Here is a 27,862-nt window from a genome sequence, read left to right as displayed (position 1 = left end):
TTTTTTTTTTGATCAGGCATGTTTGAGGACGCCAAATTCAGGGGGTGAGGGTCCTAATATTGAAAACTATCAAGCGCCGTCATTTACAGGCTAAACTTATGAATTTTAACGCAAGCAAATGAGGTAAGACGGACATTTTATTCAAAAACACAACTGTGTTCATATGAATGACAGAAAATCTCTTTGTTACTACTATTTCCTTCTGTTTGCGTAATAAACGTGTTGATATTTGATCTAAGAGCGGCATCAAACAGCTAATGCTAATGCTAATTCACAAACACGCAGCTGAAACATCAAATCGCTTTAAAATGATCGCATTTCTGTTAAACACTATGAACTGTATAATTTAAAATTGTAATTATATTGAGATGTCCGTGGCAGACAGTATTTGTCTGGCTTTTGTTAATGCAGCTATTGCGATGTGTTTGTTACGTGTTTTTTGTTTGTTTACTTGCTTGTTATTGAGACTGTGAGTCTTTATTAGGCCAGAGAACGCCATACAAAGTAGGATACGTGTGTGTGAGAGTGTTTGTGTGTGGTTTATCTTGTTTGAGTCTGAGAACGGAAGCGGAATGTGGCTGAATTTGAGCCTAAAGACATCAAAGTCATGTTAATGAAGCACACCGGAAGCTGATCACCTGAACGTGATTGACAGGTCACCCGATTTGACATAAATCAAATAACCAAGCCATGGCCAAAATGTGAGGTATATAACCAGAGCAGACTGAGATGATATATCCCATAATGCAATAGTACAGTTAAAGTACAGATTATTCAGAGAGACTGACATTTTTAATGAATTTGATGTCATAATAGTTTAAAAAATTTGATGAAATGTGCGAAACTAAATAAAATGAACATAAAAACAAGTATTTAAATTTAAAATATAGTAAAAATTTTATTAAAAGTGGCAAGTCTTGTTAAAAAAGAAGTATTCTGTATACGCTTCATTGTCCGATGCTAAATATGGTCAAAATGATACAAATTTTTTTTATGCTATTACAAATGTTTAAAAAAGAGTGCCGTGTACAGTAATAAAGCTAAATATTTTTTAGAACAGTATGCCATGTGCAAAAAAATTATTACAAGTTCAAAATATATATATAAAAAAAAATTATACAGTGTAATTATTCAATGCAAAATTTTGATTAAAAGTGCTTCTAAAGAAAAATAAAAATGCTTTTTTTTTAATGAAAATTATTTTATATTTAATTATTTACAGTATTATTTTAAAGTATAAGTTTTCAGTGCCAAATTCTTTGCAAAAACATAAAAAAGTATCTCATGTGCAAAAAACACTATACTTTATTTAATGCAAATAATTTTTAAAACATGCGCCATATGCAAAATATCATAAAATATTTTTGCATGCAATATATTTTTCAATGCAAGATTGTGATTAAAAATGCACAAAAAAGAAAAAGTATACAGTGACATTCAAAACACAGCCCTTGACTTTCTATGTTTGGATTTATTAACAGATAAGGTTTGATGTGTTTTATTGTTCTGTTCTGTTTTATTTTGCAGTAACACTAGCAGTATGCCTGCTGAACGTAAGAAGTCCGTCAACACGGAGGAGAGAGAGACGGGCTCCTCCAGCAACAAGGACAGAGACGCAGATCGACAGGCCGCCGCACCTCGCGAAAAGAGCAAAGACGAGACCAAGATGAGCGCCAAGAAGGACGGAGCCAAGACGGCCGAAGAGAAGAAGAGACGGGCCGAGGAGGACAAGAGAAAGAAGGAGGAGAAGGAGCGGAAGAAGAAAGAGGAGGAGAAGCAGAGGGCAGAGGAGGAGCAGAAGAAGAAAGAGGAGGAGGAGAAGAGACAGCAGGAGGAGCAGGAGAAGAAGCTTCTGGAGGAGGAAGCTAAACGACAGAAAGAGGAAGAGGCTGCTCAGATCAAGTGAGAGGGCTGGACCACGTAGCTCTAATGTCTCTATACTCTATACATAACACTAAAGGAACTAATAGAAAAATATGATTAAATATAAAAACTGTAATCTTCCTACAGGAAGTAGTGACTGTTGGAACAAGAACCCTAGCTCTTTGAAAAACATAATTTTCCATTTTCAGCATTCTGATTAAATCTACACGTTTTATATGATGTTATATAAAAAAAAATAGTTTTGAATATATTTTTGTTTCTATGTTTTTTTGTTTTAAACCAGACAAGATTGTTACTTGAAAAAATTAATTCGAACTGAAATTTTTTTTTTTTTAAATGTCCAGGATTAAAATCTAAAAAATAAAAACTGCTTTTTGCTTTGCAGGGTTATCATAGCTAGCAAAAAATAAAGCCATAATTAACACTTGAAATAAAATAAAATATTTAAAAACTTCACATACATCTAACTCCATGAAAAAATATTTTTTTTTTCATATTTACACACAGGAGAGAAAAAAATATCTTTAAACAAAAACAATAATAAAAACAGCAAAAAAACAAAAACAATTATGGATGCAGTAAGTAGAATAATTATGGTATTAATAATATTGCATTTAATTATACTGCATATAATAAAATAGCATTTTCATAAAAATTTTCTTTATACTAAAATAACAAAAACTACAAAATAAGAAAAAAAATTTAAACTAAATGGACATATTGATAAAAATGACAAAAACAAACAATTTTAAATAAAAAATTAAATTAAATTAAATGTATGCATTTAGCAGACGCTTTTATCCAAAACGACTTACTTAAGTTCAGCTATCAATTATTACCTATCATGTGTTCCCGGGGATTCAAACCCCCAACTTTGAAAAAAAATATTAATTTGAGTTGCTAATATTGATTGCTGCTGAAATGCTTGTTGCTCAGAGTGTGTTGTTGGTGTGTGATCAGGGAGAAGGAGGAGGCGGAGCAGCTGCAGCAGGAAGCGTGGGAGCGTCATCACAGCAGGAAGGAGCTGCGAGCCAAGAACCAGCGCGTGCAGGAGACACGTCCCGAGGAGGCCTTCTTCAGCCGCCTGGACTCCAGCCTGAAGAAGAACACGGCCTTCGTCAAGAAGCTCCGCACGCTCACGGAGCAGCAGCGCGGCTCGCTGTCGCAGGACTTCGACTCGCTCAACCTCAGCAAGTACATCGGTGAAGCCGTGAGCTCCATGGTGGAGGCCAAGCTGAAGATCTCCGACGTGGGCTGCGCCGTGCATCTCTGCTCGCTCTTCCACCAGCGCTACGCCGACTTCGCACCGCTTCTCCTCGCCGCCTGGAAGAGACACTTCGAGGCCAGAAAGGAGGAGAAGGCGCCCAACGTGAGCAAGCTGCGGACCGACCTGCGCTTCATCGCCGAGCTGACCATCGTGGGGCTGTTCACGGATAAAGAAGGACTGTCGCTCATCTACGAGCAGCTGAAGAACATCATCGCCACCGACCGAGACGCGCACACTCACGTCTCCGTCATCATCAGCTTCTGCAAGCACTGCGGAGACGATATCGCCGGGCTGGAGCCGAGGAAGGTCAAGAACGCGGTGGAGAAGTTCGGCTCGACCTTCCCTCCCAGTCAGATCATAAATACTGAGAAACAGCAGCCGTTCCAGAACCTGCTGAGAGAATATTACACCTCGCTCACCAAACACCTGAAGAAAGACCACCGAGAGCTGCAGAACATCGAGAGACAGAACAGGTCAGTCCGGTCACATTTACAGGTTCACACAGTTGTTTGCAATCTCACGATTCGATTCGATTTCGACAAAATTAAACTACCTTCTAGAGGCCATCATTTCTGGAAGTTTTTGTTCTGCATCTTTTTTTAGCATTTAATATGTGTCTCTAAGCATGTGTACATCTTCTTTTATGTCAGTGTCATATCTTTATTCAGTAAGAATAAAATGACAAATTCAGACTGTAAAAAATATATAAAAAAGTAATAAACAAAATAAAATAAAAACATGTTACAGGTTATATACAAAATAATTAAAAATTAAATAAAGAATAAAGATATAGAAATGTAAAAAAAAAAAAAAAATATATATATATATATATATATATATATATATATATATATATATATATATATATATATATATATATATAAATTAATTGATAAAAAAAAAAGACTAAAATAGAAAAATAAAAACAATTTAATTTTTTTATTTGAAACCATGATAAAATAAAACTAACAAATTTGGCCAAAACTTTCAAATTAAACTGAAAGCAGAAAATATTAATAAAAGGGCAATAAAATGAAGCTATTAGAAATATTGAAAACACTACATAAAATGATAAAACTTTAACTAAAATGAATAAAATCAAGATATTTATTGAAAACTGTAATAAAAGAAAATAAGACTGATGTTCACACAGGCTGTTTAATTAAAGTGCCCCCATTATGCCATTTTTAAGGTTGCTAATATTGTTTTATGAGTCTCCTAAAACAGGTTTACATGCATGCAAAGTTCGAAATAGTCGAAAAGACATAATAGAGACACTTAAGTTCCTAACTAGCATAAATGCCTTTACTTAAATGAATCCCAATCTAATGAGTGAGTCATTGAATCATAAACACTCTGAACATGATCTGTGTTTCTGAATGTGGTCTTCTTCTCCAGCTCTGGAATCATTCCCATTGATTGCATTAGAATAGCGATGATGATGATGATGATGATGATGAGTGTCTCTTGCAGGCGTATCCTTCACTCTAAAGGAGAGCTCAGCGAGGACAGACACAAGCAGTACGAGGAGTTCGCCACGTCCTATCAGAAGCTGCTGGCCAACACACAAACGCTGGCCGATCTGCTGGACGAGAACATGCCTGAACTTCCTGTGGACAAGACCATCCAGGAAGGTGCGACGGTCGGCACGGCTTCACCTGTGTGAGATCTGGTCTGGGCATGCGTGTGATTTGTTGTTGATCTGTGTGGCAGAGCACGGTCCGGGCATCGATATCTTCACCCCGGGGAAACCGGGAGAGTATGATCTGGAAGGAGGGATCTGGGAGGACGAGGACGCGCGTAACTTCTACGAGAACATGGTGGACCTGAAGGCGTTTGTCCCTGCGATCCTCTTCAAGGACAACGAGAAGAGCAGCCAGACCAGCAAAGGTGCTACTGCAGTATACTGTCATAGTATTTATTCATATTCAGAATTAGTGTTTATTTGTACATTATCTGTTTTGTTTTTTTTCATTCTAGTAAAATGTGCATTTATTTTGTTATGTTTTAGTGAAACAGTATGTGGTGCTTGTTGTTTGTGTGCAGAAGCACGAGAGGGGAACAGCACTGAGGAGCTGGAGATCGAGCTGGAAGCGCTGGACATCACCGATGAGCCGATGGATCTGGACGCAGCCGATGAGACTGAAAGTGAAGAACTGGCCAAGAAGATACTGGATGAACAAGGTGAGCTGGCTTTCTCAATGAAACACAGACATCAGTGCACCTCCTAAACCTCCAGAGCGCACTGAAGAGGTGTCCAGCATCTTTCCAGCAGCACCACTTTATCTGGATTTGGCTTTTCCCCCTCTGTAATTCCTTCTATGTGCAGATTCGTTATAAGCCAGTGTTTGAATTGTCATGTTGTGTGTGTGTGTGTGTGTGTGTGTGTGTGTGTACAGAGCAGGAGGATGAGGAGGCCAGCACCGGCTCTCATCTCAAACTCATCGTGGACGCCTTCATCCAGCAGCTCCCAAACTGCATCAACAGAGACCTGATAGACAAGGTGAAGAGATCAAACACACTCACACACACACACACACACACACACAGAGTCTCTCTCGCTCTCTCTCTCACACACACACACACACACACACACACATACTCATACAAACACACAGAGACACACACATACACACACACAAACACACAGAGACTCACACAAACACACATACTCACACACACACACACACACACACACAGAGAGACTCACTCACACACACACACACACACACACACACAGAGAGACTCACTCACACACACACACACACACACAGTCTCTTACACACACACAGACACACACACACACAGTTTTAGTAATTTTAGTACTTCAACTTAAAATTCCCATTTTTAATTTTTATTGAAAATTTTCCATTGAAGAATAATAATTGTATTTCCTGTTTAGATTTTGTTTTGGTATGTTTTTATAAAGCTTTTCAATAAATACTTATAAACATTTATAAAACATTTTCAGATTTCATTTCAGTAAAAAAAAAAAAGGTAATTGTTTTTATAAATATATTAGAATATTGAATATATAGAATATATATTATGAATATTTCTATTTAGTGTTAGTTTTCTTTTAATTTCAGTTTTAGTTATTTCAGTACTTCTTTAGTAATTATTTAGTAACTTTCAGTTCTATTATTAGGTTTAGTTTTTTCATTGAACACACATTTTGTTAAAGTTTTCATTTTATATCAGTCATTTTGTTATGCTTTAATCATTTTAGAAAATGTATATTAAATGTATTTTATTTTTATTTTAAGTTCCTAAAATCGAATAGTTTTCACGTTGTGCTGATGGGTGGTTTGCCTGTTGTGTGTGTTTTCAGGCTGCTATGGACTTCTGTATGAACATGAACACCAAGTCCAATCGCAGGAAGTTGGTCCGAGCTCTTTTCACGGTGCCCAGACAGAGGTGTGTGTGTGTGTGTGTGTGTGTGTGTGTGTTCACAGCATCTATAGATGTGAACACTAGATGGAGCCAGGGCTCTTGTGTTTTCAGTCATTTGATCTCATCAGGTATTCATTCAGATGAAATGGTTAAATGTCTGTGCATTAATAGTTTTACATCTGTGTGTGTCAGGCTGGATCTGCTGCCGTTCTACGCTCGTCTGGTGGCCACGCTTCACCCGTGTATGTCTGACGTGGCTGAAGACCTCTGCTCCATGCTCAAAGGAGATTTCAGGTTTCATGTGAGTGTTTCTCATTAGATAAAGGCTGTCAGATGAGGGATTTAAGCATTAAAACAGGTGCCCTTGAATCTGCAAGTCACCAAAAACCAGTTTCGGGCAAATAGCATGTGTGTGTGTGTGTGTGTGTGTGTTCCCTACAGATCAGAAAGAAGGACCAAATCAACATTGAGACCAAGAATAAGACGGTGAGGTTCATCGGGGAGCTGGCCAAGTTCAAGATGTTTTCCAAAACGGACACACTGCACTGCCTCAAGGTGAGCTGATGACCCCTACACAGTGTGCACTAACTAGGGAGGACAGCAGTAGTGCTTCACTATGAAGTCCATACTGAAGATAATAATGTAATGATGGCAGCCTCTGTTAATGAGATTTGTTTTTATTAAATATGTGCTATTAATTAAAGAGGGAGTTTAGTGCAGTGTTTTATTTTGAATTAATATTAAAAAATATTTTTTGGTCTTTGAAATGAAGCTAAAATAAAATAAATATATTAGATGAAAATCTTAAACTTTAAAGGCTTTAAAACAAAAATAGAAATGTTCATGCAATTAATAAACTAAACAAACTAACCAGCATTTTTATAGTTACATGTGACTGAAACTAAAAATGTAACAAAAACCTTTACTTGAAATACAATTAAAATATGAAAAAAATATGTATTTTTTATTTTAACTTTAAATACTAAAATAACTTAAAAATTATATAGACATAATATTATCTTAAAATGACGTAAAATAAACTAAAATAAAGTTGCAAATAGAAAATATTAAAATGAAAATATTTTTTTAATATTCACAAATATAACAGTATAAATATAAAATTACATGGAGACTAACTGATCAAAAATAAATATGTTTAACTTGACGTACTAAAACTGAATTTAAAACTGAAAAAAAAAGACTAAAACTTACACATTTTAACAAAATATAAAAATATCCTGAATATTAATAAAAACGATAAAAGTATCTCAGTGATACTAAAATCACACTTGAACTAATTCATAAAATAAATTTAAATTGAAGTGCTTAAAAGTACTGAAGTACTGAAATTCAAATATATTAAAGATTTAAAAAACAAAAAAAAATGACTATCATACATAAAATCAATAAAAACAAATTAACAAAAAAAATTATGAACTAAAAAATATATTTTTAAAAAATTATACATTTTTAATATAATAATAGTATATTAGTAATTCTAAAAGAACACAGGTTCAGTAGCATTGATAGCAGTGATATTAAAAAAACACTGACTGCTGAAACTATTGTATCATGATCTCTGCAATACAGACATTTATTCCAGCATCTCTAACACTGTATGTGTGTGTGTGTGTGTGTGTGTGTGCAGATGCTGCTGTCTGATTTCTCTCACCATCACATCGAGATGGCCTGCACACTGCTGGAGACGTGTGGACGCTTTCTCTTCCGCTCACCGGAGTCTCACCTGCACACGAGCGTCTTACTGGTCCGTCTTCACACACACACACACACACACACACACACACACACACACTCATGTAGACCTGCCCTCTTCATACTGACACTGCTGAGCATGTGTGTGTGTGTGTGTGTGTTCGTAGGAGCAAATGATGCGTAAGAAGCAGGCTCAGCATCTGGATGTGCGTTACGTGACGATGGTGGAGAACGCGTATTACTACTGCAACCCTCCGCCGATGGAGAAGACGGTGCGCAGGAAGAGACCGCCGCTGCAGGAGTACATCCGAAAACTGCTCTACAAAGACCTGTCCAAGGTCACCACTGAGAAGGTGCGTCACGCGTGCGCTGGACACAGGGCTTCTCTCACGGCCCGCATCCTGCTAAACATCAACATACTGGATGAAGTTTTGTCACTTCCTGTCATTAAGCAGTGTGTATGTGCTCACAGGGCCTTTTAGTAGCTTGAAAATAAAACCTAAAACTGTGAAGGAAAATAAAACTAAAATTGTGAAGGACTTATATACAGAAAGCATCCTTTATAGTTACTAAAGCTGTCAAACACTTCAGTTCAGCGCTGATTATATACACTGTACTGTATGTGTTGATTTTTTAGAAAATACATAAAAATATAAAATTATATTAATATCTCAAATTATTATATATTGTAAAGCTATAATACTAGTCTACATATTACATAAACAAATTTAACATATTGTAATATAATTTAAAATGTATATGAAAATACTGCAGTGACTAATATATTATAAAAAAAATTAAATGCTTATCAAAACATATTAAAAGCATGAATAAATTATGCAAATACTGTATATTAAATTTTGCATTATTATAAGAGTATCTATTGTTTAATAATAGTTTGTGTGTGTGTTATACTTTTAGATATAGTGAAATAATAAATGCATATAATAGAAAATACCTTAAAAAAGCAAAATATAAAAATGTATATTATAGGATTTTTAAATTATCTATTGTTTAATAATTGTGTGTGTGTGTGTGTGTGTGTGTGTAAAGTATAAATACAATGAAAAATTATAATATATAACATAACAACAATATGTATTTGTTCATTTATGCATTAATTTATTTATGCATTAATTTATTTATGCATTTATTTACTTATGCATTTATTTATTTATGCATTTATTTATGCATTTAATAATTTATGCATTTATTTATTTATGCATTTATTAATTTATGCATTTATTTATTTATGCATTTAAAAAATGCACATCATTGAAATTAATGTATATATTATATTTATTTTCGGCTGTTCCCAATCTACAAAGCCACAAAAAAACAAGTGTTTGCGTGTGTGTAAAGTATCAGCTGTGTTGTGTGTAGGTGTTGAGGCAGATGAGGAAGCTGTCCTGGCACGAGCCTGATGTGAAGAGTTATCTGATCTGCTGTATGATCAACATCTGGAACGTCAAGTACAACAGCATCCACTGTGTGGCCAACCTGCTCGCTGGACTGGTGGCGTATCAGGAGGACGTGGGCATTCATGTGGTGGACGGCCTGCTGGAGGACATCCGCCTCGGCATGGAGGTGTGTGTGTGTGTTTACATCACTTGACTGCATTGTTTCTACTCCAGTGCAGTTATAATAACAGTATGTGCAGTATAATGCAGAGATGTTTGTTGGTGTGTGTGTGGTTCTCAGGTGAACCAGCCCAAGTTTAACCAGCGGCGGATCAGCAGCGCTAAGTTTCTGGGCGAGCTGTATAACTACCGTATGGTGGAGTCTGCCGTCGTCTTCCGCACGCTCTTCTCCTTCATCTCGTTCGGCGTGAACACAGACGGTTCTGCGAGCCCGCTGGACCCCCCCGAGCACCTGTTCCGCATCCGCCTGGTCTGCACCCTGCTGGACACCTGCGGACAGTACTTCGACCGCGGCTCCAGCAAGAAGAAGCTCGACTGCTTCCTCGTTTACTTCCAGGTGAGGAGCAGCCAATCACAGACAGATGAGCGTGTCACACGTCTCCTGTGATTGGTGGAAAAACCTGGGCTGTCAATAGAATAAAGCTTCATTCTGAGCTCATTCAGAATTAAATTCCACTATACTAAATATAGTAAAATAGTATTTGACTGTGATATTGTAAACATATGATATAAAAAAGAATCATTGAAAATCTAAGATTGTATAAATGTTTTTTTGTACATTTTTTATTTTTCCATATTTTAAAAAATAATAGTGACTGCAAATTACTATTCTTCCATCTGAATTTTTTTTTAACAATACGTTAGCTTTATATATGTTTTTTTTAATGCATCGTTTACATTCACATTCCTATGAAACAATGTTTGTATCATAACTTGCGTACCAAAAATAATTATAAATACGTAAATAAAAAAAGATTGTATTTGCATAATGACAATGAAGCCTATTTTTAGGTACATTTAATAATTATTTTGCATTGTGGCATTATTATTATGATGGCAATTAAACCGATTAAGTAAATGCATGAACTCTTAATCACACAAATGTATCACTGTTAATCATAAATGATTTGGTGCTCAGATATTAACAGTTGTTCTTATTGTCAGTGTTAAGGTTTTTGCTGCTTCATATTTTTGTGGAAATGGTGATATATTTTATTTTTCAGGATTCTTTGATAAATATAAAGTTCAAAAGAATTGCATTGATTAGAAATAATTTGTACATTTCTTTTGATCAGTTCAATGCATTCTTGATGAATGAAAATATTAATTTTTTTATCTTAATTTTTGAATGGTAGAGAACAATGATTTTCACAAAAATATTGTGCAGCACAACTGTGTTCATCATTAATAATAATCAGAAATATTTCTTGAGCTTCAAATTTGCATATTAAAATGATTTCTGAAGATCACATGACACTGAAGACTGGAGGAATGCTGTATAAATAATGTTTCCCAAATTTGACTGTTTTTACTGTAATTTTGATCAGATAAATGCAACCTTAAAGAGCAGAAGAGACTTCTTACATAAACATTAAAAACCTCAAATTATTCCATGCTACAGATATGATGTTCAGCGCAGTGAACCGCTGTGTGTGTGTGTGTGTGTGTTTCAGAGGTACGTCTGGTGGAAGAAGAGTCTGGACGTGTGGACTAAAGACCAGCCGTTCCCCATCGACATCGAGTACATGATCACAGACACACTGGAGCTGCTGCGGCCCAAGATGAAGCTGTGCTCGTCTCTGGACGAGGCCTGTGCTCAGGTCACACAGCTGGAGAGAGAGTTCCTCGTCAAACTGGGTAAAACACTCGTCTGATACAGTCTGTGTGTGTGTCTGTGTGTGTGTGTGTGTGTGTGTCTATATATATATATATATATATATATATATATATATATATATATATATATATATATATATATATATATATATATATATAGTTATATATATATAGTTATATATATATAGTTATTACTGATATAAATTGTGCATTTTAATTTAATTTTTTATAATTTAGTAATGTTTTTATTATTCATTTTTATTATATTTTCTTTTTTATATATATTTGTATATATTTTATTTTATTGTATTGTTTAGATTTAATGAATTTTGTTTTAGTTTTAGCTCATTTTAACTTTTTACATTTAAGAATCAAAAATTAGTTTTGTATTTTGTATTAAATAAGTTTTTCTGCTTTTCTTTTTTTTTCTTTTTTTTTTTCTTTTTTTATGAGTGTTTAGGTTTAATATATATTTATTTCATTTTTACTCATAGTTCCGTATTAAAAGTTGTCTAATTAAATTTTCTGTTTTATTTTTTATAATTGTGGTTGCGTATTGTATTAGTATGTTGATTTAATTTATTTTAGTTTTTAATCTGAGTTTAATTAAAAGTGGAATGATTTTTTGTTTAAATATTTAAATGTTTTTTTTTAATTTAGGTTGAATTTATTTCTTTAGTTTATTTTTAGTTTTAAATCTGTTTTCGTTATGTTTTCAGGGAGTCATTTTAGGCTTCAGTTTTATTTTAATAAATGTGATATTTGTTTGGTTTGTTATTCATAACATAACATGAAACAGATTATTCTAGATTGTGATCAGATGAGATATTCACTGTTGGACTGATGAAATAACCGAGTGCTAGTGTGTTTTATTCAAGTCTACAGAGCCGAATATGGCCATACTTGAGGAAACACCCACATGCCATCACACCACCCAGCCCTAGTGTGTGTGTGTGTGTGTGTGTGTGTGTGCGCGCAGCCGTTCTTCTAGTTGTTCCACTCATGTTTCTGCTCTTCCCGTCGAGCAGCATTCCTCACACAGACACATGTTTGTTTCATGCGTGTTCGGTCATTGATGCTTCACACCTGACGTGTGCTGAGAGAAAGACACACATTCCTGCGGAGAGTGTAAGAGTATCAGTATTAAAGCAGATCAGACACAGAACAGCTCTTCAGGAATGCTGTCGTGTGTGTGTGTGTGTGTGTGTGTGTGTCGTCTGGCTGGTTTTAAACCACAGTCATTCAGTAGTGCTGCTGGTTTATTTTTATCCCTTGTGGTCTGGTTTGGTCAGTCGCAGCATTCCTGTGTGTGTGTGTGTGTGTGTGTGTCCAGGCCTGGAGAAAGACGGCCGCTCCTCAAGCGCCATGAGCGAGAACGAGCCTCTGGAGGAGGAGGATGATGATGACGAAGACGAGCGAGGAGCGGAGACCGAGGAGCAGTCTGGGAACGAGAGCGAGATGAATGAACCCGAGGAAGAGGTGAGCTGTGATTGACAGCTAGAAACTCCGCCTCCTTGCTCAGTCTTTATAGTCTACTTTTACATTAGTTTAATGATTTATGCACAGGTAAGGAAACACATACCAGCATGAGTCACTACAAAATCTAAATTGAATTCATTTGCAAATCAAAAAAACAAACACTTGAATTTTGATTTATTTATTAATACACACATATACACACACATTTTATATATATATATATATATATATATATATATATATATATATATATATATATATATATATATATGTGTGTATGTATTATAAAAATATATATATATATATATATACATTTACACATTTAAATTAAATTCTATTCATAAAATTAAATTAATTTTTTATATAAGTTTTATATATATACATATGTATAATTATATTTACTAGTTCAATTAATGTTTTAATTGTAATTAATAATAAAATAATAAAAGAAAAGAAAAACTTTTACCAAGTGCCAAAAAGGTGCAAATTACTTTACTTTGATAAAACTACTTTTGTTCATTTATAAATAAAAATACACACACATAAACATAAAAGAATACTATTTAGTTATATATATTCATTTTGTGTGTGTGTGTGTGTGTGTGTGTGTATTCAAATTCCAATTAATGTTATAGTTTTAGAATACATTTAATATAAAATTGAATGTAAAAATACTTTTGATAACAGCACTCATGTCCATTTATAAATAAATCGCAGATAAACACATTTTATACACATATTTTAAACATAAACTTAGCGCTTGGAAAACAGATATTTCACTTCATCTTGATGGAGTGTTTAGAGACGAGATGTCTGTATGAACCGTGTGTTCTGTGTGGCACGCATGTTCAGGACGGCTCTGAGAACGAGGAAGAGGAGCGTGAGGAGGAAGAGGAGAACACAGACTATCTGACCGACTCCAACAAAGAGAACGAGACGGATGAAGAGAATAACGTGAGTGTGAGCTGCAGCTGATGTGTGTGTGTCTGAGCTCGGAGCTAACGCTGCTGTGTGTGTGTGTGTGTGTGTGTGTGTCTCAGGAGGTCACGATCCGCGGCGGAGGACTCAAACACGTGGCCTGTGCCGAGGACGAGGACTTCATCCAGGCGCTGGACAAGATGATGCTGGAGAACCTGCAGGTGTGCTTCAAACCTGCCCTCTCCACTCTCTCCACTCTTCATGTGTGTCGTCTTCTGGCTCTTAGTCCACGACTGGATGCTGAGAGTTTTTCACCAGCAGTCATGTGGTCTATTTTTATGATCCTTTCATGGTGTATTTCTGTCAGGTTTAGGGAGGTTTTCTACTGTAGACCACAAAAAATAACAGTATTTAAATTGTGGAGGAGGAATAAAAAGTATAGCTATAAAAAAATTTAGCGTATAGCTGTACAGTGAGAAATGAGTTGAGTAAAGATGGTGCGAATGAAATACATTTAGTTTTAGAAGTTACAAAAGTAAACAAAGATGATTGTTTTACAATAAAATACGATTCGAGTCTTTCTACTTTATCATTTTGTGTTAGTTGCCAGTTCTTTGGAATTATCTGAGAAATGTTCTAGATGTTTTTAACAATCAGTTTATATTGTTCTTAACAATTATGTTAATAATGAAAAATATATATATTTTTAATTATTTATAACTATTACATTTTATTTCTATAAATAGAATTCAGTTTATTTAAAAATTAAAAAATTATAAAACACATTAAATTCCTTGTTTAATTCATTTGATTGTTTTTGTTACTTTTTTGCTACTTTGGTGCACAATAAAATAAATGTAACATTAAAGATTTTATTTAGTTATAAATTAGTGCAAAGTAAATTTATATAAAAATAAACATGTGGCAAATAATACTTATACTTCTTATAGCTTAAATACCTCCACAGAACTGACATGCATGTTCTTTAAGAATTAAACTAATTTAATTACAATTGTCATTTAATTACAGATCAATGCACAAACCATTTTAAAGAAGTTGCTAAATAAATGTTATTAAAATGTAAAGAAAATAGCAAGATTTGTAAAATATGCATTATGTATTCCAGCTTCATATCTGAGTTTATCCACGAATGTCTTTATTCGTGACCTGGATAAATGTGTGTGTGTGTGTGTGTGTGTGTGTGTGAGCAGCAGCGCAGTGGAGAGGCGGTGAAGGTCCATCAGCTGGACGTGGCCATCCCTCTGCAGTTAAAGAGCCAGCTGAAGAAAAGCTCCGCCCCTTCCTGCACCGCAGACACAGACGCAGACGTCAGCGACACCATGCAGTTCGTCATGCTCACGCGCAAGGGCAACAAACAGCAGGTACAGCACGTGTGTGTGTGTGTGTGTGTGTGTGTGTTGGAATGGTTCAGGTCTGCAGGGTGTGTTCAGGATGTGGCTTTGGGAGTGTATACTACAGCACACACACACACACACACACACACACACACACACACACACACACACACAGCGTCTTTGTTTTCATTTTGCTGGTGTCCAGTGACCCAGTTTAACCCTTCACAGTTTTTCAGAAACTTGACATTCATTCTTGACATATTTTCTTTTTGTCTAAAAGGTGCCAAAATAATAACAACAGTACAAGAGAAGTATTAACATTACAATTAGTATGGAAAATAAATATAACTAGTTTAACTAGTTAATTAAAATGCAAAAAATGTCTGCAATCTTTTGTTATGTGTTCTTTAAGAATAATTTAATATTGATTATTTAATAATTTAATGAATTAAAAATGTAAGTACATTTTACAATAGTGCAGAATGAATGCAAGTTAAATGTAAATATTTTTTATTTTTTATTTAAACAAGCAATTAAGCTAGGAGAAAGTATTTAAACTAAAAAAACTGACAAAATTGCCTTTTAAATTATTTTCTATAAATAACGTCATTATTTTTTAATACTTTCTTAGAGCCAAGTAAAATAAATTAAATTTTGTGATATTTGTATATATTTTTTTGTTTCTTACAGCTTAAAATCTTAAATACACTTAAATAAAATTAATAAAAAATCTAATTCAACTTTTAATTACTGCATAAAATAATATTTCAGGAACAAAAAGGTGATATTTGTCCTTCTTTGTTAAAATACGTTTTCACGTGCTTCCTTAGTTTAATATTTCAGTTTTTCCACAGAAATGATATGATATTTTTCTAAGGATGACACGAATGTATTTTTCGTTAAGAAAGTAGAAACATAATTAAATGATTTAAACAATTAATGTTAATGTTAATGGTGATATTTATCATTTCATTGTTAAAAATCCTTCCTCATGGTTTAATGTCTCTGTGTTCTGATGCGGAAACTGTGTGTGTGTGTGTTTCTCTCTCTCTCTCTCTCTGTGTGTGTGTGTGTGTGTAGTTTAAGATCCTGAACGTGCCGCTGTCGTCTCATCTGGCGGCCAATCACTTCAACCAGCAGCAGGCGGAGCAGGAGGAGCGCATGCGCATGAAGAAGCTGACGCTGGACATCAACGAGCGGCAGGAGCAGGAGGACTATCAGGGTGAGCCACACCAAACACCTGCTCTTTACAGACTGTGTGTGTGTGTGTTTGTGTGTCTGTGTGTGTGTATGCATGATAAATATACACAGTTCATGCACATATATTTATATATATCTGCAGTGTTTTCAGGAGTCTTGGTTTCGAGGGTTGAAAACACAGGAGTGGTGTAAACTAAAGTAAAAGTAGTAAACATTGTGCGTTTTGAAAGGAGGTGCACCAGTGTGAACGGGGCCTCGGTGTGTGACGACGGTTTGTGTTTTCAGAGATGATGCAGTCGCTCGCTCAGAGACCCGCTCCTATAAACACCAACAGAGAGCGCCGGCCTCGATACCAGCACCCCAAAGGAGCACCCAACGCTGACCTCATCTTCAAGACCGGCGGCAGGTCAGACACACACACACACACACACACACAGACACACACACAGACAGACTCTCACACACACACACACACACACACACACTCACTCACAATCAGAAGTAAAAATGACACACAACAAAATAGATATTCCCAACTTTCTAAATAGATTTGACTTTACTTATCAAATGGTTAATTAGTTGCAAAGCATTGTGGGATAGTAATGCCCTCACAAAAACCCACAACTAGGGAAGCACTATTAAAACCAAAATCATGAAATGACTTCTCAAATCACAGAGGCTGCATTTTATTTTACTGTGAAATATCACAATAGTAATAATTATCATTGTTAGTAGTAATATTAATTTGTATATTTTATTTATTTTTTTACTTATATTTAAAATCGAATAACTTATATTTAAAATCAAAAAATGTATTTAATTATTACCATCATCATTTTATATACATATATATATATATATATATATATATATATATATATATATATATATATATATATATATATATATATATATATATATATTAGGGGTGTAACGGTTCACAAAATTCACGGTTCGGTTCGATACGATACACTGATGTCACGGTTCGGTTCGGTTCGGTTCGATACGTTTTAGATACAGCAAAATGTAAAAACATCTCAACTTTTCAGAATGCCGCAAGCGCACCGCGGGTCATGTGACAAGAACTAACCAATCAGCTTCATCCTTTCCCGTAACAACGTTGAGAGCTCAGCCAAGATGAAGGATCAGCTGATCATAGTTGTATATGGATTGCAATTTTGAAATAAATTTAGTAGCAGCGCTACTGCAAGCGATTTTTAGAGCTGCAAATCCATTTATCCTTCGCTGAAATTTCCGCGTCTCATGGAGAGAGCACGTCATTGTTGCTTAGCAAAGACAGACGCCTCATGAGCGCTTCTGCCCGAGCGCTTTGGAAAGGAGGAGAAAGACGCGCTTAGCGTTTTCCACGCGTTTTTAGGCACGATATGTGAACGGCCCCTAAGGCGCTCGCTCACTCAGCACGCGCTGAAGGCTCGTTGCAAAATGTCGAATGCCTTTAACAGACCAGAAATATAAGATCCTAAAATAACCAACAGGTCTGGTGTTTGGGTTGGATTCCCTGTAAGCTATAGTGTCTAAATGCTGCAGGGATAGTTTGCTGCGTGCATGTTTCTCCTTTTTTTCGTCTTTTCCCAGATAGTACTGACGCATATATCCCAGATATTCCCGCTGGTGTTTTTTTTTTTTTTTTGTAATCCCGCTGGTGTACCCTGTCATGTTGCAGATGCGACATACCGTTGTTTTTTTATCCACCACTCTCTTGCCATCACCATTATAGCTTAAAGGGAATCCAAAGTGCACCCAAACACCAGACCTGTTGGTTATTGAAGGATCTTCTCATTTCTAGTCTGTTAAACGCATTGGCTATTTTGCAACGAGCCTTCAGCGCGTACTGAGTGAGCGAGCGCCTGCTGAGTAGCCTAACATAAACATATAAGATGGTGTTTTTTTCTTCTTCGGGAGTGTCAGGGGCGTTGCCTGTTACGTTGTTTGGGTTATTGGGCTACCTTGTTGAACGCATATCATTATATTTCTCTCTCTCTCTCTCTCTTTTTTTTTTTTTTCAAATATAATTAATTACTCCAACGAACCGTTCGGTATACATAATGCGTACCGCGTACCGAACCGAAAGCGTCGTACCGAACGGTTCAATACGAATACGCGTATCGTTACACCCCTAATATATATATAGGGGTGCATGATTTATCAGAATAAAACCTGAATCAAGATAATGGCTCAGTGCAATTATTCTAAAGGTTTTTGTATTGTATAGTACAAAATGCAGTAGTAATATTACTTATTTTAATATTTTTAGTAGTGTGTATATATATATATATATATATATATATATATATATATATATATATATATATGTATATCAGTATGAATTATAAAATATTATATGATTTTTTGACATTTAAATTATTTTATTTAATTCTTGTTTTAATTTTTAATTTTATTATGTGTTGTATTTATTATTGGATTTATTTTATTATTCTTCAAAAAAATATATATATAAAAGAATAACAATAAATTTTATTCACTACTATTTTTTTATAGAAATTTTGGTACGTAATCAACATTTTTGTCCAAAATGCACAGCCCTACAAACAAGCACAACTAGCAAATTTTTTATATATATATATATATATATAAAAATGGTCTAAAATCACTTTATTTTTTCTGAATTGTGCAGCCTAGATAGAACACTCACTGACCTCTGACCTTTGACCCCGTGCACTGCAGGAGACGCTGATGATGTCAGACCGAGCAAACGATGAGTCAAAGACAGCAAGAGAGACCTGGAGAGATGGACAGCGGCGCTGCTCTGGGACGAGCAGACAGAGACCAGCCGCATCAGACGGTGGACACGGATGGACACACACACACACACACACACACACACAGGCGGAGGTGGTTTTATCGTGCCAGGTACAGTTTGATGGTCCGTCAGTGAGTGAACGAGACTCAAACGTGAGGAAAACTCAGTGTTTTTGTTCTTCAGACAAACTTTGGGACGTGTTTTATTCTCTTTACCTGATCGTTCCTGAGCGAGCCGTGCATGAGCTGAACGCAGCAGTAAAGTGACTTCCTGTGAGCGTGAGAAAGTCTGTGCTCACCAGCTTGTTTTACAGAGTCGCTGAACTCACTAACTAGTGCAGCTGATCAGAATGCAGTCGAACCGGACGCAAACACACACACCTGTGGGTGGAGCAGGTAAGATCTAACGAGGCCAGCCCAACTCCAGCAAACAGGAAGCACCGTTTCAGGCATCTGTAAAGTCACAAATTTGATGAAGAACAACTTAATCGCTGACGAAGGATGTTTTAGTGCTAGATGTGCAGCTCGTTCTGTCCACACACACATTATTAAAGACGGCATGATTCAATTCAGGTTGATGAAATAATAATGTACTTTAAATATTACTCTGAGACGTAATTGTCAAAAAGTCTATCTTTCTGAATTCTCTGATGCGTTGTGAGCTCCACCTTTCTGCAGTTTTTGATTTAGTTGTTCTCTATTCTGTGGGTTTTTGTTCTTTTTGTATCGTGCGTTGAATTGCTGATTTTTCTAGTCTTTTCATCGACTTGATTAAATGTCGCTGTCAAACTTGGTGAACGTTTGTGAAGTTTCTATCTCGCATCTTCGAGCTCAACGTTATTTGGATCACGCAACTGAACATCTTCAGACACCTTCATGAGTTTCATTGAATTTATTCAGAAACAATCACTGGAAGATCTTCACCAATGCAAGGAAATATACATTACACAGAGCTGGAAATAAACTGTTGCTTTGTTTCGTGTGTGTGTGTGTGTGTGTTTATATAGTGTCACATGTTCACAATCATGCATTCTGTGTCCTTCAATAACTGCTTCAATAAAAGCAAAAAACCGGAGTCGTGAGAAAAAAAAAAAATCTAAATATCAAAAACACACACAAACATAAACGAACACTCATCCTCATTCACTCTAGAACAAACACACCACAGGTAACAAAACAACAGCTTGGTGCTGATTCAGTCTCATGTGACCTACAACAGATTCGGATGGCTGTGGTTTAGTGTGGGACGAACTAAACATACATTTACGAGAGAAAGTTCTCCAGCTAACAATCAGCGTCCAGAGAACAGAAATACATTCCCATACAAACTACCTGCTGAAATAAACATGAGACGAGTGTAAGACATTTCTCCAGGAAGACCCTTGAGGTATTTCTTGTGTACAGTCTGGGTTTTTCAGAGATAACACAAAAAAAAGTTGAAGATACGAATACGTGAAAACGAAAGAAACGTGAACTTGGAAGAGCACAGTAAATGAAAGTGATACAAAGTCCAAATAAATAGAATCAAAATGATACATTTTTCTTTTATGCCAAAAATCATTAGGATGTTAAGGAAAGATCATGTTCCATGAAGATATTTAGTAAATATATAAAAACTTAATTTTTGATTTGTAATATGCATTGCTAATTTTAAAGATGATTTTCTCAATATTTAGTTTTTTTTTTTTTTTGCAACCTCAGATTTTCAAATAGTTGTATCTCAGATAAATATTGTCCGATCCTAACAAACCAATGGAAACATAATTAAATGTATTCAGCTTTCAGATGATGCATAAACCACTTCAAATAAAATTGACCCTTAGGACTGGTTTCGTGGTCAAGGCTTGTTTCTCAGCAGTCCTAGTTTGCGCAGTGCATCCCGTCTGGCCTCATCTGTGGCTCCTCGGCCAGAAAACTGCACCGTTACTCCCTGAGTACGGAAGGACGACTTTGGCAAAGAATTGCGGCGTAGCTCCGGGGACACCGGAGGGGGACGTGACCCAACGGGACTCAGAAAACTTTGCCGGCGTAATGGTTTTGGAGCCGGAGCGGGCGGCTGCTTCACGGGCGCTTCGGAGTGCGACGCTTTCCTCTTGGGTGGCTCTTCACTTGAAGTCCTGTTTGAGCTGGAGCTTTCCTCTTTCACCGGAGTGATGGTTTTGGTTTGGGGGTGATGGTTCGTCTGGGATGGAGTCATGACTCGTGATCTGCCGCCGAAGTTGTTGATATGGGTCTCTGAAGACTCTGTTTTGGCCGCTGAAGATGAGAGGCACTCGCTCCTGAAGGATGTGGTTGGGTTTAATGTGATGCTCTTGCCTCCGTAGCTGTTAAAATCTCTGTGTTTGACTTCAGCGCTGGTTAAGGTCGGCGCATGGCTTTGGGAGGGGTGTGTAGTGTCTGTGGTGCTAGTGCTAGCTGGATTGGTGATGTTGAACTTGATGTTTTCCGGATCCCTCGGAGATGAATGCATGACGGATTGCTTCTGAGCGAGTCCCACTTTCGAAAGCGCCTCCATCCTATTGGATCCTACGTAAAAAACACAAAGAGATTTAGTTGGGAAGTTCTTCTTAAATGTGTAAATAAACAAACTGAGTGCATTAATATAGTAGTTCTTTCTGCATATCTAAGCCTTCTGATTTTTCTCGTTGCATGCAGATCTTGAAAACCTTGGCTCACGCTCTCGTCCCACAAGTTCAAGTTCTTCATTGCATATTTTATTGCATATTTCGATGTATGCTCTTACCTCCATGGCTGTTCAAATCTCTGTGTTTGACTTGGGCGCTCGTCGAGGCCGGTGCATGGCCAGATCTGGTTTGGCAGGGGTGTGTGGTGCTAGTGTTAGCCGGTTTGGTGATGTTGACCGTGCTGCCGGTCTTGATGTTTTCCGGATCCCTCGGAGATGAATGCATGACGGATTGCGCTCTCCTCTGAGCGAGTCCGAGCTTCGAAAGCGCCTCCATCCTAGACTTGTCCGGCGTCGGATCTCGAAACGAGATGCTCCGCGTGGGAGGCTGGCGCACGCAGGCCGGTTCTCCTCCGTCTAAAGGATGCTCGGGGCCGGAGAGGTTAGAGAGCATGTGTGCCCGGCGCTCCTGAACGCTCACGGCTTCGGCGGCGATCGAGTGGGGAATGTGTTCACGGCTGCTCCGAAGCATGCTGATGCTGTCGGGGAGACGCGTGGGTTTGGCGTGGGTCGGAGGGCCGTGTTTGATGGAGGGCGACTCTAGACTGCTTCTGCGCTCGGGCAGCTGTGATGCAGACGTGCCGCTGGCGACTGAACCTGCGGGCGGCTGGTGTCCGGATCCCTTGTGCGGCCCGTCTGGGACGTCCAGGTCACGCTCTGGCTTCAGTTCAAAATGGGTCTCTGGGGGAATGATCCGCTCTTGGGAATCTGACAAGGCACGACACATGTACAATCGCATTAATGGATGTAATCTTGTGTAGTGACAACACAATGCAGAAACATGACCCAGTCAGAAGAAGCAATACACAACAACACATGGGTCACAATTATACACTTTTCTCTTATGTCAAAAGCCATTCGGATATTCATGTTGCATTGAGATATTTAGTAAATTTCCTATCATAAATATAATTTTTTTTGATTAGTAATATGCATTGCTAAGAACTTCATTTGAACAACTTTAAAGATGATTTTCTCAATATTTAGATATTTTTGCTCCCTCAGGTTCCAGGTTTTCAAATATTGTCCTCATAACAAACCACACATCAATGGAAAACGTAGTTATTCATAATGTATAAATGCATTTTAAAAAATGACCATTATGACTGGTTTTGTGGTTCAGGGCACAAATATGTAATGACAACAATATGACAGGAATATTAAACTTAATTTAAAGTTGTCAGTTGCTTTAGTGGCAAAAACATTGGGTCTCTTATCTCTGTGTGTGTGTGTGTGTGATTGTGTGTGTGTGTGTGTGCGCGTGTGTGATTGTGTGTGTGATTGTGTGTGTGTGTGCGTGTGTGTGTGCGTGCGTGTGTGAATTCAGCATAGAAGTGTTTTCACTTTTTTATAATATTTGTGAATATAATTTGTAAACATTTACAAGTATTTTGGGTATATATTTATATTCATAAATTATATGATATAAATATATTTAATATACAAATGTAAAGTTTTTTATATATATGCATGCATTTATATATACATAAATATACACACACACTATATATATATATATATATATATATATATATATATATATATGTATAAAATGTAAACAAACTTATTTTGGATGTGAGTAATCATTTGACAGCACTAATCTACATACAGACACATATGTTCTTGAATACTTTGGTTATGTTTGCAGTCACATACTAATGCTGTGTTTCCACAGTATATATGTACTATAATTATACACATACAATTCCCTGAAATCCTACTACATCTGCTAATCAACTCTTTAGTGCATTTAGTCTCTGGTGAAAATCCCCAGACGTGGATGTTTTTTTTTGGATAGTTTAGATTTTTAAGAGGACGACTGGGCTTCACCTGATGAACACAGCATGCAATGCACTCGAAGTCAATGCTTTATTACACATCTTTGCATTATGCATTTTTTTTTAAACTAGAATCGCTATATAGTGTTTGCTGTGGCGTTAGTAACTTCACAAAGCATTGCACGATTAGCATGAGGTTTTATGATGATTAAACGCAGAATTGCAATGTTTTCTATGGTTTATATGGAGCTGATGTTTTTGGGATACCTGGCCTGACGGGCAGCGTGTCTCTCTGTTTGCTGGGACCGACTGAAGGGTGCACCAGGTCAATGATGTCCTGATCTGCAGCGCTGGGACGTGGAGCTGTAGTGTATGAGGACAGCCCTGTCCTCTCATCGTCCTCCTCCAGGGAGCCGATGGTCTCCTCAAAGAACAAAATACACTCCCGCTCCTCCCGACTGAGGAACTGCAGATCATCGTCCTGGAGAGAGAGAGACCAGCGGCAGGTAATGTACTGTTTCTTCATGTTTCTGAGAGAAGTCTCTTCTGCTCACCAAGGCTGCATTTATTTGATCGAAAATGCAGTAAAAATTGTGAAATATAATTTTGTTTTCTATACATATATGTTAAATTAGTGTATTTCCAGCATCATTCCTCCAGTCTTCAGTGTCACATGATCTTCAGAAATCAGAATAATATGATGATTTACTGCTAAAGAAACATTTCTGATTATTAGAAATGTTGAACACAGTTGTGATGCACAATATATTTTGATGCATTTTGTTCTTCAGGATTCACAGATTAGTAGAAAAAAGCTCAAAAGAACAGCATTTATTTGAAATGGAAATCTTCTGGAACATTATAAATGTCTTTAATGCTTTTGATCAGTTCTTGCGTCTGAATAAAATAAGGCTATATTTATTTTTTTAATCTTACTTCTAAAAAACTTTTGAATGGCGGTGTATCATATTTTTATCATATCAAGAAATATGAAGTGGAGTGAACTAAAAATAATTTATAATTAAAAAATAATTTATAAATTGGACTATATAAATATTAAATATCTAAAGGAATATAAGAAATCAAAACATTGAATAAAGTAAATTACTAACTGAAAATAAATCAACTAAAACTGAAAGTATTTCTGTGAGTGTAGTAACCGTCCAGTACAGCTGCTCATATCATCCAAATAAAACAGAAATCACTATTAATTAATCACAAAGGGTGTGTGTGTGTGTGTGTGTGTGTGTGTGTGTGTGTGTGTCCCAAAACATAAAAAAACATGCATCCCTCCGTAAACGTGAGATAATTTCCTGTTCAAAACATTTGCAAAATCTTGGATTTATTCATTTTGAGTTGGATCGTTAATTTTTGTGTTCCCCAAAGACTTAACTTAACACAAACCCATAGTTTTAAACTAAACACAAATAAAATATGCGACCTTTAACCGACATGCATACTGTATATGTAAATGTGTTGTTCAGCTGACACAAAAATGTGTGTGAATCTCTGGTTTAACTCGTTTATGACGTTGTATTATGCACATTCCAATCTGCACGAAAATCTGAATGACTGGATGTTTCATTTAAAGTTTATTTAAATGAAACATTTACTTTTACCTGTGACCTTTAAATGTAACAATCTGCACAACTGAAGTTGCTTCCCACAATCGTAAGAGCTGTAGATTTAAACATGCATGAGCTCTGTGTCCTCCAGAGATCAGTGGGCTGTGTTTCAGAGCTGGACGCCTCTCCCTGCTCAAACAGCAGAACACAGACTCCACTCACGCTCTCGCTCAGGTGTGTGTGTGTGTGTGTGTGTGTGTGAACACTGGGCTGCTTGTTCATCGCCCTGTGAACACACCCTTCACCCTGAACAGCTCTCTGTCCGCGCACACATTGCATCACCTCTGTGAGCTGGATCTACTCGGTGCATGAGATATTTAAAACAACAAGTAGCAGACAGAAGCAGAACCGGCTTTTCTTCTTCTCTGCTCCAGGTTTGTAGAGAACAGCTGATGGTTAGGGTTCAGTTTCTTTATCTCAAACACAGGTCAAGTTACAGTCAACACAATCATGAGGAAGTGAGACACCTATCAGAAAGGTTTGTGTGTGTCTGAATAATAATTGAGATGGTATGCATTCTACTACTACTATTTATACACCACTGTACGTATAATTGTGCATAGCACAGTATGCACTTCTTATGCACATAATTCTCTGATTATCTACTATTTTTTGCTTAAAGTCTGCCAAGACTGGAAACGGATAAACAAAAGTTGAATAAATTGAATAATCATTAAACAGGATTCTGATGTCGATAGGAAGAGCTCATCCTGTGTATTTAAGATGCATGCTTTTCACTCCATCGTTTAATCTTTATAAGATGATAAATCTTACAAATATAAGATGTTAAAATAATGCAAACTTTGTTTCCTAAAAGAAAACACGAGAATGAATCCACTAAAGATTTAGTTTCATTTCATTTTAATTTTATTTTAATTTTTTGTGTGTGTGTGTGTGATTTTTGTTTGTTTTAGCTGAACTGTTTTAGTTTGTCTTTATGGTTTTTTATTTTATTTCAGATTTTATTATTTTATTTCATCAACTATCTGAAATAAAATATATTTAAAATAGATGTAATATTTTATTTAGGTTCAAATGCATCATTTTTTTTTATTATATTCTCATGTAACAAATGTGATACAATGTTTCAAAACTTTTAAAATGTAGTCAAGTGACAGCTTTTTTAATTAAATTGTATTTTTATAACTATAATCACCCTAACTGCAGTGTGGTTTTATAAATCTAGTCTGTATAAATACGACACATTAAAACCGGTGGGGTGTTTTCAGTTCATCAGGAGGAAGAATGCTAGTCTTAATAGTAATAGTTTTCTGATGACTCGTACTTCAGGGTTTGTCCTGATCATTCAGAACCTGCTGGTTTTGTGTCTCACGCTGCTCGACTGCATTCCTGTCTTTCCTACAGAATCCCACACAGCACACCTGTCCTCCCGAAACACAATGAGCGTCCTGTCATGCTTTAGAGAAGGACGAACTGGTTTCTCTGCTTGTGTGATGTCAGCATGAATCAGTGTTTGTGAATGTGCTTCCTTCGTGGAAAAATACGCTTCATTTATAATGTTCTAATCATCAGTAAGAACGCTTGGGCTTCATGTAAACACAACACACATCCGGATGAATACTCACAGGACTGTGGTTGAGGCCGTAGTGAAGCGTCCGGCTCTTGTGCATGTGAACGTCCATCCTTACAGCATCCAGGGCTCGGCGTCTCGTCAAAGAGTCGGGCAGGAGAGGTCAGGGGTCGTGTGAAATGGTCCGAGCATTTCCACGTACCCAACTGACCAGTTTCACATGATGCACCTGGAACAAACAACACAAAATATGTATATGTAATTTAAATGAGGACTGACTACAGCACTTCTGAGCTGACAAAAACACATTTACCGCAAAATAATGATATCTTTGGAATATATATTTATTAAGATATATTTATGAAAACAAACTATTGATTGGTACACTGTAAAACTAAAGTAAACTATAAACATAGATCACCGGAATAATATTTCAGTCAAAATCTCACATGCAATTATGTGTGAATAAACATTTGTTTGTATTTGTTTACTAGCAATTTCTGATTGAGAACTATTTCTACTGTATTTTTATTTTTTTTTAAACAAGAAAGTAAAAGAAACACAAGTGTAACTTACTATCTGCTCTTGTGAATCACAGTTAGAGCGCAATTTATTATAAATAAAAACAAAAACGAAATCAGGGATTTCATGTTATAAATTAAGTTTTCAGTGTTTTTTTTTTCTGACAAACACATTTCTCCGTCATTCTCATTACACTGTTAAAAATTATCAGTACAATAAATAGTATACTCTATTGTCATGAAAATAATAACTAATTATCTATATAAACAACATATTCACACAAACACCCCACTCTATAAAATTTTTAATTTAGAGGAAAAAATGTAACTTACTCAAACATCGTGAAAGAGCTGAGAAAAGCGCGTTAGACGAATAAACCCAGAGTCACTCCAGTTCTGTCTCAGTGAAGTGAAGTGAACGCGTTTAAATCAGACCTTGTACCGCGGGAGCGCGCCGCGCGTCATCTCGCTCGTCTG

General features: G+C 36.4%; 2 protein-coding genes across 3 annotated transcripts; one reads left to right on the top strand and one right to left on the bottom strand.

Moving 5' to 3' along the window:
- The first annotated feature begins 1 nt into the window (after window position 1).
- Window positions 2-25,638, top strand: LOC113064934 (regulator of nonsense transcripts 2-like). 2 transcript variants are annotated; one of them, XM_026235953.1, is made up of 22 exons: window positions 2-123; window positions 1,528-1,902; window positions 2,845-3,624; window positions 4,625-4,785; window positions 4,865-5,041; window positions 5,198-5,335; window positions 5,551-5,654; window positions 6,483-6,568; window positions 6,737-6,845; window positions 6,986-7,099; window positions 8,193-8,309; window positions 8,425-8,610; window positions 9,641-9,844; window positions 9,959-10,234; window positions 11,352-11,535; window positions 12,848-12,993; window positions 13,846-13,947; window positions 14,034-14,132; window positions 15,123-15,293; window positions 16,347-16,488; window positions 16,752-16,872; window positions 19,173-20,342. In XM_026235953.1, the coding sequence occupies exons 1-22, from the start codon at window positions 119-121 to the stop codon at window positions 19,180-19,182; spliced, it is 3,807 nt and encodes a 1,268-aa protein (XP_026091738.1). In that variant the 5' UTR covers window positions 2-118; the 3' UTR covers window positions 19,183-20,342. The 2 variants fall into 2 exon arrangements, with proteins under 2 accessions (XP_026091738.1, XP_026091747.1); XM_026235962.1 differs by lacking the exons at window positions 12,848-12,993; window positions 13,846-13,947; window positions 14,034-14,132; ... (2 more) ...; window positions 16,752-16,872; window positions 19,173-20,342 and adding an exon at window positions 25,508-25,638.
- On the bottom strand, window positions 20,920-27,862 carry LOC113064949 (proline and serine-rich protein 2-like). Its single transcript, XM_026235973.1, has 5 exons — window positions 27,719-27,862; window positions 26,920-27,093; window positions 23,976-24,189; window positions 21,991-22,638; window positions 20,920-21,773 (listed from the first exon to the last, which is right to left on the bottom strand). The coding sequence occupies exons 2-5, from the start codon at window positions 26,974-26,976 to the stop codon at window positions 21,085-21,087; spliced, it is 1,608 nt and encodes a 535-aa protein (XP_026091758.1). The 5' UTR covers window positions 26,977-27,093; window positions 27,719-27,862; the 3' UTR covers window positions 20,920-21,084.

This window comes from Carassius auratus, chromosome 4 (genome assembly GCF_003368295.1).
Source record: "Carassius auratus strain Wakin chromosome 4, ASM336829v1, whole genome shotgun sequence".
NCBI lineage: Eukaryota > Metazoa > Chordata > Actinopteri > Cypriniformes > Cyprinidae > Carassius > Carassius auratus.
Note: the sequence above shows the minus strand (reverse complement) of the source record. Positions and strands in the feature narration are given on the sequence as shown.

What these genes read in the sequence shown, in the direction of transcription:
- LOC113064949 (XM_026235973.1), bottom strand. Translation starts at nt 26,976, where the DNA reads ATGGACGTTCACATGCACAAGAGCCGGACGCTTCACTACGGCCTCAAC. An exon ending in ACGGCCTCAACCACAGTCCT is followed by an intron (nt 24,190 to 26,919) that starts GTGAGTATTCAT and finishes CTCTCTCTCCAG; the next exon opens with GACGATGATCTGCAGTTCCT. An exon ending in AGATTTGAACAGCCATGGAG is followed by an intron (nt 21,774 to 21,990) that starts GTAAGAGCATAC and finishes TTTTTTACGTAG; the next exon opens with GATCCAATAGGATGGAGGCG.
- LOC113064934 (XM_026235953.1), top strand. An exon ending in AGACGGATGAAGAGAATAAC is followed by an intron (nt 13,948 to 14,033) that starts GTGAGTGTGAGC and finishes TGTGTGTCTCAG; the next exon opens with GAGGTCACGATCCGCGGCGG. An exon ending in TGATGCTGGAGAACCTGCAG is followed by an intron (nt 14,133 to 15,122) that starts GTGTGCTTCAAA and finishes GTGTGTGAGCAG; the next exon opens with CAGCGCAGTGGAGAGGCGGT.